The sequence below is a fragment of the Zosterops lateralis genome, assembly GCF_965231275.1.
Source record: "Zosterops lateralis genome assembly, chromosome: 12".
NCBI classification, from domain to species: domain Eukaryota; kingdom Metazoa; phylum Chordata; class Aves; order Passeriformes; family Zosteropidae; genus Zosterops; species Zosterops lateralis.
In genome coordinates, this window is record NC_139772.1 from 13929889 (window position 1) to 13952294 (window position 22406).

The 22406-nt window shown below is 45.1% G+C and overlaps 1 protein-coding gene across 1 annotated transcript in view; it reads right to left on the reverse strand.

The window, feature by feature from the left end:
• EDC4 (enhancer of mRNA decapping 4) overlaps positions 1–22406 on the reverse strand; it is a 32767-nt gene that overhangs the window by 6461 nt on the left and 3900 nt on the right. The window contains exons 2-24 of the mRNA XM_083869882.1: positions 22029–22185; positions 21119–21230; positions 20384–20483; positions 18701–18890; positions 17530–17677; positions 16918–17022; positions 16372–16481; positions 15752–15835; positions 15132–15227; positions 14274–14376; positions 13636–13816; positions 12286–12358; positions 11776–11867; positions 10930–11126; positions 10127–10215; positions 9230–9383; positions 7668–8131; positions 5961–6062; positions 5543–5695; positions 4192–4228; positions 3238–3418; positions 1171–1326; positions 344–459 (exon numbers count right to left, since the gene is read on the reverse strand). Coding sequence (XP_083726008.1) covers positions 344–459; positions 1171–1326; positions 3238–3418; positions 4192–4228; positions 5543–5695; positions 5961–6062; positions 7668–8131; positions 9230–9383; positions 10127–10215; positions 10930–11126; positions 11776–11867; positions 12286–12358; positions 13636–13816; positions 14274–14376; positions 15132–15227; positions 15752–15835; positions 16372–16481; positions 16918–17022; positions 17530–17677; positions 18701–18890; positions 20384–20483; positions 21119–21230; positions 22029–22185 — 3200 coding nt within the window. The remainder of the gene's footprint in view (positions 1–343; positions 460–1170; positions 1327–3237; positions 3419–4191; positions 4229–5542; positions 5696–5960; positions 6063–7667; positions 8132–9229; positions 9384–10126; positions 10216–10929; positions 11127–11775; positions 11868–12285; positions 12359–13635; positions 13817–14273; positions 14377–15131; positions 15228–15751; positions 15836–16371; positions 16482–16917; positions 17023–17529; positions 17678–18700; positions 18891–20383; positions 20484–21118; positions 21231–22028; positions 22186–22406) is intronic.

Consider the following 22406-nt stretch of genomic DNA (forward strand, 5'->3'; position numbering starts at 1 on the left):
TGTGCCCCCTAAATAATGGAGATATGGAGAACAGAATGGAACCAGTCAAATGTTCACCACTTGATTGACTGAGTTGGCCCTAAAAGTCACTGCTGTGGTGAGAATTTCTACTCTAGTAGAAAATGAACAACTTGGTAAATGAAAAAAGTGTAAATGAGGGAAAGTGGGCAGCAGAGCATACAAAGAGCTTGTCCTCCTAATGAGACCATGAAAAACCTTTGACTACTAGCAGCTAAATTGGAATTACCTAGAGACAGAGGTGAGGGGAAAAGGCGTAAGAAATTGCTACCCAGGCAGGTGACAATTCAGTGTGTCCTGGAAAAGCTACTCTGGTACTCCTTACCTTTGATTTCACTAGCTTGGTAATACTCTCTTTCAGTGTCCCCTCCACAGCAGTGAGCTTGGCAGCAATAGTATTACTGAGCTGGCTGACGGTAGGGTCCATGCTCTTGGAAATGCCTACACACAACAAAAACAGGACAAAATTGCAGCTTTAAGCCTAAAGTCACAAAAGAAATTTGAATCAAATTATTCTTGGATATGGCACAGCAAGGGACAAAGACCACAAACTTTCCTTGGGGTTTACTAAGGTTGGACATTTGAAGAAAGTTTTTGCTAAGAAGGTGGTACAGCTCTGGAAGTCACCAAAACTTGTGGAACCTCCAGCCTTAAAGGTTTTCAAGAGTTGGTGTGGCGAAATCACAGCTGACCTGATCCAGAATAGCAGGTAGCCCTGCCTTAGGCAGCTACTGGTTGCAGAGTTTCCCACCAGCAGTTTTCGGAACGTTTCCTTATGTGCATGGTGCCAGTGCATTGAGAAAGGGCAAAGACAACTTCAAGCTTGCTCCAGCCAAGTCTCAGCATTTCCAAACTCATCAGATTCTTTCACCTTCCTCCACTGAACAGACTCCAAAGGCTTTAGAGATTATAATGGAAGATCAGACCACACTCTCTGGAAAGGCATTCCCTCTGGGAGCCTCACACTGCTTCCAAACCACAGCCCCTCGTCTCAGATTACAGCGGGGCCCACAGGAGCTTGTTGTGCTGAGCCTGGTGTTCACACAGCCTAACTCCTGCTCCATACAGTGCCAGCACTTTCCCAGCGTGCTTTTGATCCCAGTGGAGCCACCTGCAGGGATCCACCTCCCAGACTTAGGCAGCCACACTCACACTGGGGCACTGTCTTCTTCATCTCCTCCCGAATGGTCCTCTCCAGACGGTTGCACACAGCTGTGGACAGGGACTGGGAGAGCTGCTGGGACAGGTGCTCCTGGAGCTGCCCGTTGCGCTGCTGCCCTTCCATCAGCACCCGGTCCAGTCTTCTCTCTAATGAGAATTTGTGTTAAGGAGCACAACAACACATTTCCTGTCTACCCATAACACTCCCGTCCACAAAGATGGACAATAGCCTCACCTCCAGAGGCTCAGTGAGAGTAAATGTGCAGCTCTGGTCAAAGAGTGGTCAAATAACATTACCTGTGTTCCTGAAACAGGGTGCTCTTAAATAACTGATCAGGGTGAGGGAACAGCTTTGGAGGGCAAGATAGGAAAGTCAAACAGCTAAATTAAGTTGGACATTACTGTTTCCTACATACTGTGGTTAACTTGGCTGCCCCGTTAGCAGCTCAGCCCCAGTCAGTCACTCACTTCTCTGCAGCAGGATGAGGGAGAGAACTGGCAGGGTAAAAGTGAGAAAGTTCACAGGTTGAGATAAAGATAGTTTAAGAGGTAAAGCAAATGCTGCACATGCCAACCAAACAAAATAAGGAATTAATTTACTACTTCCCATCAATGAGCAGGTGTTCAGCCATTCCCAGGAAAGCAAGGCTCTCTCATGCCTACTGGTGGCTGGGGAAGACAAACATCATAAATCCAAGTGTCCCCTCTTCCTCCTCCTTTCCCCCAGCCTTTACTGCTGAGCACAGCATCATACAGTCTGGGGCATCCCTTTGGTCACTGGGGGTCAGCTGTCCTGGCTCTGTCTCCTCACAACTTTTGACCACTCCCAGCCTCTGCCTGTTGAAGGAGCATGAGAAACAGAAAAAGCCTTGACAGGCCTTAGAAAAAGCAAAACCAGCAAACTCATTAGTGTGTTACCAGTATTGTTTTGGTCACAAATCCAAACCATAACACACATGAGCTGCTGTGAAGAAAATTAACTCCAACTGAGCCAAAACCAGGACACCAGAAACCATCAAGTCCAATATCCATAAACAGTAAGTTGGTAAAAATGTTTCTATAGGATGGAATTAGTGGAGATGATACAGTGCATGGGAGCAAACCCAGCCTTCAGGCTACTCATACCTCATGAAGCAAGCAACCTCTCTGAAGGAGCCAACACACAAACACATCTAAAACAAACTAACACCAAACTCTGACAAAAACAAACAATTAAACGGCAATTCAGCTGCTGACAAAATTCAGTCCGTGCATAAAGTTGTGGAGAAAGGAAAAATTATTCTAATATTTCAATGTAGCTCTAGACACTGAAATTCAGTAGAAAGGCATCTAAATTATCTGTGAATATCAGACTGATGGTCAAAAAAGGAAAATCCAAGACTAATTAATAGAGAAAGCTAATGTCATAGAAGTTAAGAGTGGTTTCAGACATTAGACAGGCTGGAACTACTCAGTTTGGGGAACACAACCAAATTCAGTGCAGCACATGTACACAGGAAACAATGACTCATAATACAATACAAATAATTGGATACCAGGTTTGAAAGCATCAAAAGAAAACACTTCTCAGACAACACATAAGGAACCTGTAGATCACCATATGAATAAATGTGGACAAACAAGATAATTCTATATCCAGCTAAGCAATATGGCAGCCAAATGCTATTTCTGGTGCAGGTACCGACTTGTCTCAAGGAGGAAAGGAAGGAAAGGATCAGCCCATAATTACTCTTGTACAACTGGATGCTGCCTAAGGTGGGATAAAGTACCAAGTGCCCCTCTGGTCACTGCACAGCAAACCAGCACTGCAGCACTTACTGCTTAATGGGTAACTTTAAGATTTAGTGGCACAGAGAAAGTGTCAATTCTTGTCTGTTCTATTTCTGAGTTTCTTGCCTGTAGAAAGAGCCTGAGAGGAACTGAAATAGTTATACTGCAGCCAGGCAATTGTACTGCATCTATGGCCCCATGCTCCCAAGGTCCTTGGCCTTCCTGAGCCTTCCTCACACCTCTAGTCTGCCTTGCAGCCTTCCATTCAACATCTGCAAGCAAGGATACGCTCCTGCTCCTGCTGGGAGTCGATCACCCTCTCCATGTGGCCCATCAGGGAGCTCTGGATGGCATCAAGGTGATCTGTGAGTCTCTGCAGCAGCTCCATCTGGTTCTGCCGCAGCTCAGAGAGTTCCCGCTGTTGGCTCCTCAGGATGCACATCAGCTCATCCTGGAACTCTGGTGTCACCTGTATGTGGAGAGCACAAGCATCCATTTCTAACAGGACTGGAGGTCAGCTGAGCTTTCTGCTCAGTATTGAGTCAACCCCTGTGCCTGGAAGTGAAGTGTAATGCACACAATGCAGCAAACAGGACCAGTTTAATTCCTGCTCCCAAGAACTTTTGTGCCAAGGAATAAACGGATAAAGCAAGGTTCCTGCATAGATTTAATAAATGGTTGCTTAGAATAGCAACTGTTTAGATTCAAGACACCCTTCAAATCAGATTTTATTCACTTTTGGCCAGTTACTGAGGGTGTTCATGCCTACAAATGCAAACAACGACGTCAAACTCACAAAAGAGCTGTACAATCAGTGCAGTAAAGAGGCTTCTTTAGAGCACTTTTTCAGATCTTTCATATATTCATGAAAACCAAACAACTGGACAAGTATAAATTTATGTATGTTGTCTTTCACCTGCTTGAAATAGTTCAAGGAGTGTGAGGACCCACCCTTAAGGGGAAGGAACAAGGAGACACACACATCAAGGCCAATCCCCCTGTGACCCTTTCTTTGCTGGGAACATCTCATCTTGCTGCAGGCAGAGGCAAGTATGAGAAGGAAATCATCAATCTGGAGAGTACAGAGCTCCTTCTCTGCTGCGTGTCAGCACAGAGCAATTCCAAGCCCCATCATAACCTGGTAGGGCATGACCCATGATATTTCAAGGAACTGGGATGAACTTTTTTCTTAGGTCTTTCCTAGTAAGATATGAAGCATCACGAAGAGCAGCTCTGACTCACCTGATTGTTAGATGATCTTGGTGACTGGTTCATATCCCTGGAAATAAACAGAGAAAGAGTAGTAACCCAATTATGTCAATTAACTCCTCTTATAATCCAAGTCTTCTGCCAAAACAGATCACACATTTTATGGTTGCTTTAGATTTTACACTCCAGCTCATAACTCTGTTTTGCCTTGTGTAACATGGAGAATGATGGGAAGGTGATGAAATCCCAGTCCTTACAGCACTGTGACACTATTATTTGCACTGCTCACAGAACCTGAAATTCCTTTGCAGGGGAGAGACCTGAACCAAGCATTAATGAGGGCTATTACAAAGTGCACTGCACATGGATTTTTCAGTTTTGTCCAAATTCAAAGCCAGGGAAGACTTTCCCAAACACCTTTTGAAGGTCTCCCAATATTTTACCAAAGAAAAAACAAGTATTCATTTGTTAAAATTTAGAATGAATGAGCACAAATCATTTAGTGTGATTCCAGTTTTCAAAGTAAAGAAACTACTGATGGACTCCAGCTCATACAGCAGAATAAAGAGAAACACTGAACTGATCCACTAATATTGCATGTCTCCATCAAAGTCACAGATCTATGAAGAAAAGTAAACATTTTTAGTTCCCAGACAGTACCCACTCAGCAACTTTAAAAGGACTGAGGCAGGAAAAGTGAAAGTAATTTCAGAGGCCAAGAGCTTCCAGGTGTCACTGTGCAGGACCACAACCAGAATTAAATGCCATAGCCCATCTTTGTTGTGATCTGCAAGGCCAAATCATGGAGCTATGGGAACGCAAGAAGAGGAGGGAGCCCTGTGCTGAAGCTGTGCTGCTCTCCTCACATTGATGCAGACAGACTGGTCTAATGTGCCATGGGCAGACCTTTCCAGTCACCAATTTTCACTTACAGGATATGATATAGGCATGTTTAGAAATACATAAAAGCAGCAAGCAGGTAACAAATGACAGATATTACTGAACAAAGGCACTGTGCCACGGTACAGAAGCCAATTAAAAATGGAGGCCATTGTGACACTCACAGCATCACAGTTCCAGTGAAGCCTTCACTGAAACCAGTGAGAGGGCCCAGAGTCCCCTCACAACGTGTAATTTACCTCCCACACATTCTTCTCAAGCCTGGGCTGTATTTTGGATTTTGAGTCCCAGCTGGAGATAGTGCAAAACTATTCCCACACCCGAGTGCCAGTCAGTGTTTGAGTAACCAGCAGTGCTTTCTGTGGGGTTCCTGCCTTGTGCCAATGGGGCGAGGGCTGCCGCCTCAGACCCCAATGATGACAAGAGGTTGTGCCCCTGCCCAGCTGGTCCCAGAGTCTCCCCTGTCCTGGCAAGCCCAGCCTACCCATCATCTTTCTTGCCCTTCCTCTTCAGCTTTGGGGAAGCCCGTGGGGATGCCTTGACTTTCCAGTCTTTCACAGGCAGCCTCTGCGCAGATGCTTTGGCACCAAATCCACCTGACGTAGAAGCCAAGCTTGCAACTTCATCATCATGGTCACTGTGAAGGAACAGCAGGGGAGAGGACATCACTCACAACACTGGACTGTGTCAGCATTCACTGTGGGATGGATTCACACAGCTCTTCCTCCACACACGGCCAGAGTGAGCTACAGACACCCCCACCTTAACCTTTCACAGTCACCTCTACAGAGCTCAGGGCAGGCTGCTCACCCCACACCTGAAGGCTGGCTGGGGATAGAGGCACAAATTCAGCCTGAGCTGAGTCCATGCAGGCTGAGAAAGGGGGCTGAGCACTCTGGTACCTTTGTTCTGCACTGGCATCCTGGCTGTCATGCTGCAGAAGGTGGTAGCTGTGTCGATGGTAGGAAGAGCTCTTGTGCTTTTCTTCAACCTCATCCCTTGGGCTAGGGAGGGGAAAAAAGAAAATACCATCATTAAAGTCTTTTTCAGCTTGGATATTCACTCTCTCCACGTCTCATGAGAGATCCTGATGGAAAGTCTGTAACAAAAATCAACTCTGCACTGATCCCACAGATCCAGGAAGAGGCAGGTGTTGTGTAGAGGCACTAAACAATTTAACTTGTCCATATGCTTTTCTGGAGCCTCAAAAAGGGAGAAGCAGCTCAGCTATGCTTTATATACTAACCAAGAACTATCTCCCAACAGACATTCATACAAGAGAGATAAGCCACTACTCAAACCTGGCAGTACACCATACTTCCATGAATAGCATCATCTTGGGTTTGTTTTTCCTCATTTAATACTGATCACTGAAGCAAAAATCATCAGTGCTTCTTAGTTCCTAAAGTGTCTGAGGAAGTGTGTGAATGTGATGGGTCAGCTCTAACAGACAGAATTGTAACAGTGGATCTTGTCTGAGTATCATAATGATTTTGAAGGCAAACTGCATATGCTTCTAAGCTGTCAATTAGGTCTGCCTGAATGCAGCTTGCAGGAAGGACTTTAAACAGAAGTGAGCACTTGTGAAATCTCTCACAGTCAGAATAGCTGATCTGCTATTCTGATATAAGACACCCTGAAGAATTCAAAGACAGAGTGGGATTGAGGGGAGTTGCAAACTCCTACAAAAGTATTTTCTCAAGTTCATATTATGAGTAAAAGAAACAATATTGTGTAGAAACACAAGTCTTAATGCCCTCCCCAGAGCCATCAGATGGGACTGTTTCCTGGAACAACATCCTCAGCTGTGGAGGCACAAGGTGAGGCCTTTCTTTGCAATTCTGATGAGAGAACAGTCCAGAATTACCTGAGGGACAACACTGACCCTCTCAGCCTTCTGGTCCCACTGAAAAGGAAGGTGTTTGCAGGCTCACATGGTGCATGGAGCCTTACCATAGGTGGTCTCTTGAGATGCCAGATGCATCTCAATGTTCTCATCCCACTGCAAGACAGGGACACTAATTCTGTGATGAAACCCAGCATTGGTCCAGGATAACAGATTGCTCCTTCTAAGCAGCCTAAGTGATGTTGCAGCATCCTTCATTCCTGCTCCACTGCCATTTATTTTCTGACTGCTAAAGTGCTTTATTTGTAACACTAGCTGCACAGAGCCAATCCTAGAAGAGAGATATACAATTAACCTATAAGCAAACCTGTCAGTTATCCTGTCAATTCATTCAACAGAAGCCTGCAGGAATGCATCACCTGGGGCAGAACATAGCTTGTACTGGCTTGATTTCCAGAGCACACACAAAAAAAAAATTCTCAAGTCTCCATGTGAACATGAAGGCCAAAAAAGTAGACTTTTCACCTTCTTAACAGAGATCATTTATGCTGTAAAGGGAGCAAAAATGGTTAGAGGTGGCCTAGGAAGTTCAGGACACAGCATACAGACCAAGCATGCAGGAAGGCTTACTCATCAGAGCCTTTAAGGGAAAGAGGGATGGAGAACTGCTCTGGATTAATCACAACATAAGAGCTTTTCACCAAGCTGCCAAATTGGAAAGTGCAAACAAACTGCCCTGTGCCAGATAAACCCAAGTGATTACCTGTCTGCCATGCTGTTCCTGGTCTCCCGGGTTATGTCAGGAGCCGCTGGCCACGGCTGACTCACAACACTGTCAGAAGATGCGTTTTCCTGAGTTAAAGCAGTCTCCAGTAAGGACGGAGCATTCAGTCTGTCCACCTCCACTGGAGGCATGTCCAAAGAGTGGTGGCTGTGCTCAGAGTTGTGGCGGTTCCTGGGAGACAGCAAGTGCAGGGCTGAGGCGGCTGAGGCCATACTGTCTGCATGGTGCCCGGGCTCCAGCACCTCCCCAGGGAGGCCGGACGGAGCCGCCGCGAAGCTGCGCTGCAGGGTCTCGGAAGCAATCTCTGGGATGTCCTGGGACATGGCTGTGGAAGCAGAGGAAATGACGTCTGGGGAGCGCTCACGGGTGGGAGAAGCCTGGGGCACCACCAAGGGCTCCACTTCCTGCAGTTCCAGTGCTAGAGAGGAGTTTCCTGGTGCGACCTGGAAACAAAAAATCAAACGAGAGCCTTTAGGATAATGTGGAGATACTCCAAGAACTCCTGGTGCCTTACACTAACTGCCTCTGGAAACAGCCTGCTGTATCGTTTCCTCATGTGATCCCTGTCTCCCACTCCTTCATCAGATGGAAAATGGCCTCAGGACTTGTAATGGGCTCTCAGATAGGCCAACAACACACATAAGCCCAATGCTAGTTTGAACCCACTTTCAAAAGAAAATGTTACACTAATTCTACTTCCCTGCTCTGGTCCAGACTCCTTCCTCTTTGAGAGAAAACATTAGTTTTAATACTGAACATCTCCTGGACCAAAAACTTGTTTCAACTTCAAGCTATGGTCATGATCTGTTTTACACAACACCTGGAAATTAAAATTTAGGGATAGGAAATCTCAATTTCAGACCAACAAGCAAGAATAAACCTTTCTAGGTGGCACTGTCTTAACACGAAGGCTGACCATGTCCAGCCACTGAGACAGTGGTAACACAAGTTAGAGCTGTCTCTGTTTTTCAGAGACATGCCGTTCTACATGAGGATAAGTTCCATCAACATGGCTGAGTAAACTGGACTGCATATCTATGACAGCAGCTGTGTTTTCCAAAGGGCACACACTATCCCTTCTAACATCCAAATAGCTGTAATTTTATAGAATCATAGAAAGGTTTGGCTTGGAAAGAACCTTAAAGCTCATCTCATTCCAACCCCACTGCCACGGCAGAGACACCTTCCACTAGACCAGGCTGCTCAAAGCCTCATCCAACCTGGCCTTGAACACTTCCAGGGATGGGGCATCCACATTTTTCCTGAGAAGTCTATGCCAGTGCCTCAACACCCTCTGAAAATTGAATTTCCTCCTAACATCTAACCTAAACCTCCCCTCTTCTAGTTTAAAATCATTGTCCCATGCCCTACCCCTGGGGTCTGCCCAGGTAAAAAGTCACTTTTATCTCTTTTAAACACTGAAAGGCCACTCCATTCTTCAGAGCCTTTTGTTCTCCAGGCTGAACAATTTCAGCTTGTAGAGGCCTACAGAGAGGTTCCTTGGCCCATGAGAAGGAAGGGAGCAGCATTTGGAGCCTTACTGGAACAGGTGCCTTTGGTGTTAGCTTGTCAGGGAGGCCTGGGATAAGAACAGAGTGACTCCTAGGACTGGTCTGGAGACTGCTGCTGCTGCTGCTCAACGTGAGGCTGGTGTCCAGCTGCATCTTGGGGCTCACAGTCAAGTCTTCTGATGCTCTGCAGAAACAGACACCAGCAAATCAAGCAGGCCAAAGAAATGACTGATCTGCATCAAACACTTGAGGTGAGGAGATGGGGTACAAAGGTCAGTGGAGGAGCCCTTGCTCTTTCCACCACGGTCAGCTACTCCCTGTCAAAGAGCACCTGCATCTCCTAGTCCCCATACAGCCCAGAGAGATACTAGGTGGAAACAAGAAAAAAAAAAATGGGTGTTGCAGTCTTTTAAAATTCAAGGGGTCAGTGAGAGAAGGGATCAACTCTATCTCCAGTGCACACTGTACAGAGTACAGGGAGAAACAGGACACTATGAGATAGATCTCCCTCCTTTTCCCAACCCCCAGAAGTGAAGTTCTTGCCTGTTTTGCAGCCCAGGCCACTGTCACATTCTTTTTCCTACCAGTCCTAATTCTCTCCCTGTCCCTTGGTGGCTGCAGTGTTCTCTTACCTGCAAACAACAACGGCCCTTTGGGAAAAGCATGCAGAGCAACAAAACTGAGCTGCAATAACAGAATCCCTAAGAGGCACACAAAAACCACTCTTGTTGGCCCCTAGATGACAACAGGCATGTTCCAAGCTGCATTAGAGATGCAAACAGCTGCCTATACAGGGACTTTGGGACTCAGGCCAGTTTCCAACTCTTACAATCTCCTGTCCTACAAGACACGCTACAGTTCTGTGCTATCCCAAAAGCCTGTGTCAGTTCAGCTGCAGATGCATTATTTAACTCATGTGCTATTTACCTGGGCAGAGAGGCATCTGTGACAGAAGTGCTGCTCATGGCTGTGACTGCAGTCAGGGAACTGACACTGCTGCCTGGAGACACAGCAATCTGTAAGGAACCACACAGCAGTCAGGATGGGACAGAGGGCAACAAAACCAACACTACTCAACCAGAGAAAGAAAGACTCCTAGAGAGTCTTTGGTGAAGAGGGAATAGAAAACACCTCCATAGGTTGGGTTGTTCTGCTAAGGTGTTCAGGTGCTGGTCAGAGGCAAGTCCCAAAACATCCTCATCATATGGCTGCTTTTATTGAGGAACTACTGTCCCCAGAGTGACCTCACAAGTACAGAGAGCTTATGGCAGAAGTGGGGTACTCCAGTGGGTCTCACAAGTCTGAACAGTCCCATCTACCTACTTGATCATTTCAGATCTGCATTCCCACAGGACCCCATCAGACAGGATGTGCAGAGGTGGCATGTTTTCTTCCACTACAGTTATATCATAACCCCAAACAACATGTGTAAACCAGTAAGAGCAGTCTCCCAGCTTAGAAACAGTTATTTAGCAAACCCGTATTTCTACAAAGCACACCTACAGCAGTGGTTTTGCAGTTAAACACAGCACTTACACCACAAGCTTAGGCCAGTTTAGCATTTTAGATGTCCCAACAGTTCTCTGCTCAGTCTGACTATGTGCACAGTTTCCCATGTGCATTCAGCTGGCAGAGCTTATCACAGTCATTCCAGCTGAAAAATGAGTCCAAAAGTACCAAAATCCACCCCCACCCCTTGCATCACCATAACAGTGCTGATCTCTGATTACCTGCTGAAGAGAAGTACTTGGTGTCATGAATGCATCTGGAGTCATCAGCTTGGGTTTGGCATCATTGGAGAGAGAAAGGAAATCTGCTGGCACAGGCAGATCAGCGATACGCCGCAGGTCTGGCTGGGAGCCGTGCACAGACTCCTTCTCAGATCCCAACCCTTCCGTGCCCAGATCAGCCATGTGGTCTGGAAAGGCTTCAAGGGAGAGATACAAATCAGTTTGCAACTTTCCTCCAAAACTAAACCTCTAATTCCACGAAGTATGAACTTATACCATTGCATGCCATGCTTGATTCCAAAAAGAACAAGCACAACCCCTGCAACATTCCAGTCAAAGCTTAGAGCAAAGCAAATCCTGTGTTATGTTTTCTCTTTGTATGCCAGACTGGATTTTATCAAGCTTTGATAATAAAATGTCCAAGCTTCCTTTCTTCCCGAAAAGCAAGGGCAGTTGAACTGCCACATCCCAGAATGGTGAATGAGCTGAAAGAGCTCATCACACACAGCCCAGCCCCCTCTACTCCCACAGCTCTGCTGTCACTCTGATCTCTTCCACCTGACAAGAGAAACTTCAAGTTTCTTTCACAAGTGCCAAATCACCCAGGAAGGTGAACTCAAGCATGCACAGAGCATTAGCACTCCTGGTCTAACACATCCCAAACTCCATACTCACAACCAGGGTCTAACCAGCTTCCTGTTTCACTGCTACTCCATATTTAGAACCCTTTATGCAATTACACCACTGCAGTATAAAGAGATACCCAAAACCACCCTCCTGCTCTCCCCAAAAATAACCTTTTAAAGGCTCAGCAACACTGAAGACCAATTTAAGACACATGCTCACCAAATTCTTCATGAGAGCTATGGGAAGGCATGGAAGCACTTGTGTCAGGGCTATGAAGAGGCTGGAATCTAATCTGCACATCCTGTAGGGCCCTAGAAAGAAATAAGCATCTTTGATCAGCTTAAGAAACACCAAGAGAAGACTTAAGGCATCATTAAGGCTCAGAAGATTTCTCTTCACTGAGCAATTGCCTTGGAAAATGCTTCAGTGTTTTCTGCCGTCACAGAAGCAACAGAAGCTGATCCTCACTCAGCTGTGTCACTCAGTTCTGACACCCAGGGTATTCGAGATGGTTCCCAGCACTTTTGTGTGAGCACTTTTGTGTGAGTAATTCTTAAATTACTCATGGCCATGGATATAAAAGCTTGTCACATCTCCTGGTAAACCCATACACACCACTGCCAGAAATTTCTGTGGGGACAAGTAGCTTTGTTATGAGCAAAAGAATTAAATTTCTACAGGTCAGAATAGGGTTAGGACAACCACAGACAGCTGCACACACATACTCACTTGGTGTGAACACAGAAGAGTTTTATCAGCACACCTGCTGCTGATTCAACAGCCCCAGAGCCCTGAGCACCTTCTGTAAGAGAGACAAAGGTGAAACATGAAGCTGTATGAAAACTACACACAAAGTAATACAAAAACGTCACAGCAGGATGAACTGATAGCAAAGAACCAGCACAATACAGATTCTCTTTATCAATGATCTGGATGGGGGGTGGGAATCAAGAGGACTCTCAGAAAGTTTGAGGACAACTTCACAGAATCACAGAATATCCTGAGCTGGAAGAGACCCATGATGACCATTGAGTCCAACCCCTGGCCCTGCACAGAACACCCCAAGAATCACTGCATGTGCCTGCAAGAATTGTCCAAATGCTTCTTGAACTCAGACAGGCTCAGTGCTAGGACCACTGCCCCAGTTCCTGTGCCCAATCACCCTCTGGATGAAAAACTTCTTCCTGATATCCAACATAAACCTCTACTGACTCAGCTTCATGCCATTTCCTTGAGTCCTGTCACCAGTAATGAGACTGAAAAGATCAGTGCCTGCCCCTCGTGAGGATGCTGCAAGACTGCAACGAGGTCTTCCCTCAGTCTCCTCTTCTCCAGGCTGAACAGGCCAAGTGACCTCAGCCATTCTCCATACAGCTTCCCCTTCACCACCCTCATGGCCCTCCTCTGGACACTCTCTAACAGCTTAATGCCTTTTTTATGGTTGTGGTGCCCAGAACTGCACATGGCACTCAAGGCTGCACCACTGCAGTGCAGAGCAAGACAATTCCTTCCCTTGACTGGCTGAGGATGCTGTGCACCACATTAGGCAGGAGTGCTGATCTGCTGGAAGGGAGGAAGGGCCTACAGAAGGGTCTAGACAGGCTGGATTGATGGGCTGAGGCAAATTGTGTGAGGTTCAACAAGGCCAAGGGCCAAGTCCTGTGCTTGGGTCACAACCACTCCCTGCAGCGCCACAGGCTGAGCAGTGGCTGCAAAGTTGCCCAGTGGGAAAGGGCCTGTGGGTGCTGGTTCAGAGTAGCTTAAAACCAGCCAGCATGTGCCCAGGTGGCCAAGAAAACCATTGGCATCCTGGCCTGTTTCAGCAACAGTGTTGTGTGACCAGCAGGACCAGGGCAGCAACCAGGCCACACCTTGAATTCTGTGTTCCAATGCTTGACAACCCAGCTTAAGCTGGTGAAGAATTTTTTCCTAATACCCAATCTAAACCTCACTGAGCGCAACCTGAGGCTGTTTCCTCTTGTCTTGTTACTTGGGAGAAGTGACCAGCCTTTCACGAGAAAGTCAGAACCAGCCAGGAAAGAAATCCTGATCACATAGCTGCCAAATTTTGTCACCTACCTACACTCAAGTTGTCAGTCTCCTCCTCTGCTGGGAGCACCTCAGTGTGCCTTAGCCGGCAGCGGCTCACGGCCTGGATGCCAAAGCTCAGCACTGGGTGGGTAAGGAGGAACTCCGAGATGGAGCTGAAGTAAGCCTTGCCCTCCTCTTGGTTCTGCATCAACTCCATCACATACAAGACCTGGAAGAATCAGAAATAGTAAATCAGAGCTTTCTGAGCAGACCATGCACATATGGGGGGACTACAGAGCTGAGCATCCAAAAGAGATTTGGAACAAAGGAAATAACATGAGGAATAAAGCCCGGATCTTGAAATTTGAAATAAAACATACAAGAGAACCACAAGCACCACATTCTTAGGTGAGTCAATGCTGATCAAGAACTCAATCCTACCATCCCAGACACAAGTATCTCCAAATGAGAGCTTTACAAAGAGTGAGAAATAATCCTTAAGGCTCCTCAGGATTACCCAGCTGAATTGTTACCCTTTTTCATCTAACAGTGAAATTGCTGAGTCAACTTCTGCATTTTTATCTACTAACATGCAAATCCCAGACCTAGGCAACAGAACCAGTCACACACAAAGCCAATTCTGCTCCAGCCACCAGTTCCCACAGGCAGCAATAAAATGAACTTACTTTCCTCTGCACATCGCTCAGTATCAGATATTCAGCAGAGAGGTCCAGGCAGACTTTCAGGCTGGGAAGAATGTTCATGGAGCTGAAGATGTCAGGAGAAAAGCTACATATACAAATAAGAGGGAGGGAATGCAGACAGTAAGATAGATTAGCCCAATCAGCATGATTGCTGTGAAACTCCACTAATTACCAAAACTCCCACAGAACCTTAAGGAGTTTACAGCCCTATTACAGTGCAACCACCCACTAGAACACAAGCACCATCAGTGCTGACATCAGCTAAGAAAGCAGCTGGGAGATGGCACAATAGGATCAAGTTATGGATTCTGAACACTGAATTGCAAGGTGATACTTTGTCATTACTCAACATGTTCCACATTCATAGTAGTCAATTGATCTGAGCTACAGATTCAAAACCAAAAATCCACCAAATCAAAATAACCCTTGCACAAGTTTTGGACCTTTGGTAGCATGAGGTAGAAAAAGCAGCACTTGTCTCTATGTCATTCTTCTCACTTAAAGAGGGAAAATCTGAAGTGGCCTTAAGAGAAGAAATCACTCAAGGTGTGCAGTTTTGTTGTGCAACCTCTCCTCATGCTACAACTATGTCTATCCTTTACAGAACAAGGCAAAGACAACAGATCTTGGTAATACAAATAATAAAAGTATAAACTTCCCTGGCCTTGCCAAAGCTTGACCTGACAGGCTACCACAGCTGAGAGCTTCCAATAACAGGTGGGAATGGCAAAGGAGTAGGCTCAAATTTGGGCTGGAGTAGAATCCATTTGCATCAGGGATCACCTTTGCAAATTCAGTACCCCTAAATCCCACTCTTCAGGGGCATCCACCAACACGTACCGAACCGTCTGCAAACAGGTCCAAGACACCGTGCACCACATCTTCAGTTCTCTGTTCTGATCGGCTCCTGTGATGAGAAACCTCCAAAAGGGAACTCTGTAGGAAGAACAGATACAAATTCTCTTAAAGATCTGGTCCTTCCCAGAAAAGCTCCTCACAAGCTGCCCATGGATGATTTTGCCCAACCGTGGCTTGAAGTTCCCAGAAAATTTCTGCTTTGAGGCAGACTAGAAACCATTACACCACTCAGAAACCTTAAGGCCACAACTGACTGAAGAAATAACAATGAAAACTGTATTTTCAGGAGTGGCAGTTGAAATTTGGAGGACTAACAAGCCGTTTAAGACTGACCATACCACAAAACTGAGAGAACTCCTCAATTTTGATTTCTCATTACTTTCATGGAATTGGCACAATGAATAAGCTCACTTTAGGTTGTGCTTCAGAGTCTTATTTATTTCTCCATCACTAGAAAACTGACTACAAAGATGACAGGAGTTGTTCCTGCTACAAAGCTAAACTTTTTAAGAATGATTCAGCTACAAGGAATTTTCAAGGCAAGGCAGAATTAGAAAACAATGCTGAACTTTAATACTTCAAGCACAGGATTGGGGACTTACTCTGGGTCTTGTTTTTTATGGTTGTCACAAAAGAGCAGGCAGGAAAGAGGTCTACCATCATGGGGTTTCCACTCATGAAGACACCTGGGAATAAATCAGAGAAAACATCCAAGTGTGAAGGGAGTGGTAAATGAGGAGGATACTGACACTGAACACACAACTCCTTGTCCAGAAGACACAAAGCATTACTGACTTGTGGCTCTTCACAAGTCTTATACAAAATACAGAGATCCCACAGACAAATATTGTTACCGATAAATAAATAAAATCCCATGTTGCCATTTGATCTGGTGTCTTAACAAAAATACAATGTAAAAAGAAGTCAACATTGAGAAGAACAGCTCAGAGCAGCTTCTTGCATTTACATGGACAGTCCAAAAGAGTTTGACTGCAGCTTATGCAAAGCACAGAACTCCTGTTTGCAGACACAACTCTGCTTTTTCCATAAGCCTATGATATTCAGTGATTCAAATTTTCAGCAACAAATTACAAACACTCATGCTGTATCTTTATAATATCCTGAGAACGACCATCACAGATGATTCTGTATCAAGGAAATTCTCCCAGAGAAAATGCTGCTCCCTATTCCAAGATCTTTCATTTTCCAATTCTCCAGTTACCTTGGCTCATCCTGTCCTTCGATATAGATCTGCCAGAATTTTACAAAACCATCATGGCTTGCTGTGGCCAAAACAGTTCCATCTGGAGAAAGTGCTCCCTCACTCAGGCACTACACAAAAGGGGAAAAGAGACACAGAAAAGTAATTTTATAGCTGTTCTTATTTTACAAGAAGAAAAAGCTCTACCTTCAAGCAAGAATTTGACTAACAATCTCATAGTAGAGAAGGCCAGAGTAATTTCTAACAGAAACTGGTAGTGTCTAACATTAAGCCTTTTAACCCTTCACAGAACAACTGACAGGCACCCTTCCTTCTTGGTAATAAACCATCATCTTTTCCAGACAGTAAATCAAGTATAATGGATTCTGTTGCCTCTGCTCTTACTGTTATTCATGTTATGAACAGAGTTCATTTTGGTTTGAGATCTTCTGTCTTTTAACAATCCTAATTGCCTCACAACTGTTTTTTTTACAGCCAACTGTCCTAAGAACTGCAGCTCCTGAGACACCATAACCCAAAGAAAACCAAAAAAGCCCAGGTTTGTACCGTGCTGTGGCCTTTCACCACAATGAAACCTTCTTTGATATCAGGCACTTCCACTGGCCAGGAGCTGTTGTTGGTTCGGATGATGTCCAAATCCCACACCTCTGCCTGGGAAACAAACATAAAATAAACACACAAGTTTATTTTTATAACTACTGGTTTGATCCAGAGAACTTCCTAGATCCTTATCTTGTGGCCTGATACTCCAGCCCAATAGCAAGTGTGTGCCATAAACCTTCCCATTTCCATCCAATTTGGCCATTAGATGCTTTCCAGGCACTGTACATAACACAGGGAATTGCTCTTGGCATTTCTAGCTGCTGCCCACCAAGCCCCTCCCTCAGGTACTGACTCAGCCTGAACAGACAAGTGATGTATGTGTTTCAAGTGATCCTTGGTATTTGACGGTGAGCAGAAGTTCCCTTTCCATCCTCCTGAGGCCCAGAGAATGATCTCTCCTGGGAAGAGAGGAATCCAACCTCTCACAGGAGGATCCCCAACGTGGACTAGACAGGTGCCTTTACAACTCCATTGTAAACTCAGCTCTTTCCCCCATTAAATTTTCTCCTTCTAATGATAAATTAGGGCAACGTTTCCAAAGTAGAGTTTCCTTACCCTGTCCTCATGCAACAACGCCAAGGTCTGACTTCCCTCCTCCCCATTCTCCTCGTTGTCATCCGGGATGAAAGGGCACCAGATGATTCTTCGGAAGGTGTTCAGTGGGGTATTGTCAGGCCGTTTGATGTTAACCAAGATCTCCTCTCTGATCACCAGGGTTAAGAAATGTAACATTCTGGCTCTGTCACTAATGCCCAGCAATAACCTGTTCAGGCTTGGTCTGCTGTTTTAATACTGCTAAATCTCAAGGATTTTTGGGCCATTGATTCAGAAGGAAATCAGGTAAAGGGATTCTGCTGAGAAAGCAGCCAAGCTGAAGTTTCTTCACTGACAGAAGAGCTTCAGCTTACAAAAGTTCATAGATTCTCACAATTTTCCCTTGCAGGCTGCAGTGACAGGATAAGCAAAACAGGGGCACACAGCCACATCTGAATGTGCAGTCCACGTGACAGCTAATGATTAAATGATTTGTTAGCATTGCAACACTACCAGAGAAAGACAGAAGAGCTACCACATTGCCCCCAGCTGAATTCTCAAGCACACCACTACAAATCAGGGCTTCAACAACTACCACCACCTTTGCTCCAGTTGCTTTTGAAATGATGGTACACAATTAAAATTAAAAAGTTACACTCTGAGATGACATAGCTCACATGTTTCCCAGAAGCACTGAGCAATCACTCCTAGCAATTAAAAGGAAAATATTTAGGGTAATGAACACTGAAAATAAATTTCAGGGCCACCAAAAGGATGACAGGTTTGGAAGGAAGATAGTGAGTGGACGGGAAGGATTACATCCTCTTCCCCAGAGAAGTAACTGAGGAAAAGAGCTAGAACTAGACAAGACAAACCTCTGTCACACACTTGAGGTGACACTGTCCGTGTCCAAGGCCAGCTGGTACAGACTAACACTTCTCACTGTCTACTTTGCCAGGACCAGGAGCACTGAGGTGCTCCTACAATTTCAAGCAATGCAATATCAACTAATGACTGTGCTGAATGCAGGTAAAAGTTGACTGATTTGATACTCTGGAAGAGGCATAACTATTGATCTCCCCCCTGCTAGCTGTTACTCAGCAAAGGCTACAAACTAAATGGTGATGTGGAGGTTGCATTCACATCTAACCATTACATTGAGACTGACAGGAGGTGTATTTGGACAAGATACTGGATTTTTTCTTTATCCATGGCCAGGCGCCAGACGAAAAGGTTGCCAGCCTCGTCCAGGCAGGCCAGCTGGTTGGAGTTGAGGTGAGCAAAGGCCAGGTCTGCCACGCTTCCGGTGAATCCCTTCAGCAGGGTCCGCTCAGCAGTGCTGACACTCAACACCCGCACCATGGCAGAGCCATTGCTGGCAGCTGTGACACAGACAGAGGGAGAGGTCACCATTTATGTCTGTGGTTTCACTGCATAACTCTCATAAACTTCTCATAACTCTCATAAACTTCTCATAATTCCCATAATTCTCATAATTAATGAGGATTATCCTCATTAAAGATGCCGCAATTAAATGCCAGGACTAAACCTTCATCCCAAGCTCTTCCAAGGCTGACCTCCAGTGACAGTGAATTGTTTTATTTGCAATGTAATTTTCAGTTACTGGAGAAACGGAGTCACTGAGAAGCAGACAGTGTGGATACACGTTCTGTAAGGGGAAGCAAAAGGCATGAACATTCACCCTGCAAAAAGCACTGCTTTTTGGCTTGCCTGACTGAAAAGAAGATGCGTCAGAACATGTGCACACTAAGTAAAGTTTCCAGCTTCCCTTTTTCAGACAGACTCAAATCACTACAAAGCAGTCTTACAGAGCTCATGGTGCTTCCACTTCCTGATGTCCATGCCAGCCCTAGCAAACCACTCAGCTTCCCAGTGTTACTCCACCCAAGCTTTTAAAATATTTTTTAAAAGGGTGAGACATCCTTAAGCTACTCTAAAATAACCTCAACTAGGAAAAAACACAAGAGCAGAGTATAGATTTCATAAGAGACCAGATAAACTGAACAAAGACACACAGACACTCTGTGCTTCTGTGAGAGCAGAAAGAGACACTGTAGATAACCAAGTGTTCCTTTCATAGAACTCTTAAGGTTGGAAACCACCTTTAAGACCATCAAGTCCAACCAGAACAACCCTTATGTTCACCACTAAACCATGTCCTCAAGTGCCATATCTTCATGTGTTTTGAACATTTCCAGGAATGGTGACTTCACCACTTCCCTGGGCAGGGCAGTTCCAATGTTTTAGAATCCATTCCATGAAAAAAAATTTTCCTAATATCTAATTTAAACCTTCCCTGGCACAACTTGAGATCGTTTCCTCTCACACTGTCACTTTCTTTCCCACATGCTGTGAAACAATCTTTCCTTGTGTTGTTCCGCTTTCCTCTCTCTATTGCACAGGACACTGCATCTGTGTTGTTCCTCAGATCCTCAAAATTTAGCCTTAAACTCAACTCTAAATTTATGCAAGCAAATCCATCACAAATATTTATCTGCTCAAATTACCATGGGGCTGTTTCTGTATTTAGCTACAGAGCAGCTTGTTTGCTGCAGAAATATTTAATTAGAGGAGGAATCTGAACATCAGCTCTCTAGTAAAACCAATGTAGTCCTTTCGACTTTTCCCACATCCCCACTGAATCTTTCTCTCTTATTTCTAACTCTCCTACATAACAAACTCTTCTCTCCAGCGTTGCCTATATTCCCTCTGCAACAGTACTCTGATCTGGGTATTATTTCAGTTTATCTTTAAGTTAGTGCCAGTTATATTGTTCTGATGTAAGCTCTGCCTTTCTCAATGATACACAGAGCAAAAGAATACAAATCACATCCAAGACAAGAAGGTATCTCACCTCTAATGGCATAAGCCAGGTAAGAGTTTGAAACAGCTATCAGATTGCCATAATAGTATTTCTGCTCCCAGTCATATCTAGCAACAGGCTGTATTTTCACCTGTTCAGGAGAAAGAAAACAAAACATGAGAATGGTCTGAAATTATCTTTCCCATCTTTGTGGTCCCTTAGTTCACTGCACACTAAGGAACAAACTGGAATGGAAAATAAAAAAACACAAAATGGAAAATTAAGGAACAAAGTGGAAAAGGACTGAGACGATCAAGACCAGAGGTCTCTCTCCTAATCATCAGCATTTGTTCTGAGCATGGCTTAGTTCTCTGCTCAGCACCAGCTCCAATTTCAGCATATTGGTTCTTGCAGCTCTGACCTGCTGGCCAGAGCCCTCAGCAGGACTGATGCCAGAAAAACAACCAGGGAAACCCTCCCTTCAGGGTCCAGGGAGGAAACAATCAGCAGAAAAATCATGTTTGTGGAGAAAGGACACTTTCCCAGGAATCTACAGCCTAGATCATGGATTTCTGAAAATTAGAGGATAACTTGGCCAGACTCTAGAATAACAGAAACAATGAGTTCCAAGATTCTGCTCCAACTTTTTTCTCCTTGTTAAACTCTTTGACAAACTTCTACCTAATTACAAACTCCTATGACACAAGAAAGAAGATGTTTATTTCTGTTTAAAAATATTCAAGCATGAACTGATGTGACTAAAAAAGAGACAGACCAGCTCCTTACCTTGTTACTCCCTCTGGCCTTACTGGTGATGCTGGAATCACTGCTGGCCACTATCTCCACATCTTTTGCTGATATCACTAAGCATGTGGAGCTGTCATCACCAGAAAGGCAGCTTAAAAAACAAAAAAAAAAAAAACAAAGAGGGGGAGAAAATCAGACAGGACTCAGAGGAACAGAATACTTAACACTTTATGCTAAATTCATAATTTTAACAGCAACACAGCAAGATTTGTGCATCTAAGAGCTTGAACTGAACAACTTAAGACAGAAACTCCTCTCTGCTGAGTCTCCCTTCCCTATGTGTCACCAGTTCGAGAGAGTCAAACATCTGCTTTATTCAGCCTAAAAACCTTCAGTTCATTTGACTTGAGCACAGACCTACATTTGATTTAAGTCCCCAACACTGGAAGGTGTGAAGAAACCAAAACCAACCAGCTAAACCTCATCAACAAAGCACTGCACACTGCTCGTGGTTCTCATGGCATCCTCTTTCAAAACCATGACCAGAGAACCCAAGCAAAAGCTACTTCCATGAGCTCTACAACACTTCAGGTGACTTGGGTCCCTGAAGGAGTCCTGCTGGACATCTACAGGGGAACCACAAGTTTCAACCAGAGCCCTCATGATTTACATTCACCCTGACCTGCAATTTTCACCATGTACAGTCCTGTTCCCCTTCTCTGAACAACTCTGCAGATATTCTTCAGTTCCTCAGCTGCAAGGATGGCAGACTCCATGCATCAGCCTCACAAAAGCTACAAAAGCTCTAACCAGGAGCACTGGCTCACAACTGCCACCTGAACTGAGCATAAAACCCACTGTCAGACTCCCAGCATGCACGTCTACGCTCGAGAGAAACCAATCTGAACTGTTTTCTATTGGCTCTCAGCATTCCTTTGACAAAACTTACATGACTTGTTTCTCCTGCAGGGCTCCTAGGGAGATGCTGCGATGCACTGGTTTGGCCAAAGCGGGTCCATCTCCAGCCCCCAGGGGATCAGGCACCAGCAGCCCATTCAGGTCCCCGTTGTACGAATTCGATGGTCGCTGGTTCTCATTCACCGAACCTGAGGAAAAGCACCACCAGCTGTTCCCAACGTGCGTTTAAAAGAAATAACACTGTGTGAAATACACCACCTCCAGATGCTTTTTGTCAGCCTCTATTGGTCTGTCAGGTAGAATATGCTGAACTGGATGGGAAAAGTGTTCTACCAAAAGGATGTGTAAAAGACCTCCCATGTGATGAGAAAGTCACCTCCACCCATCTGAGTGAAACAGCTCTTCTTCA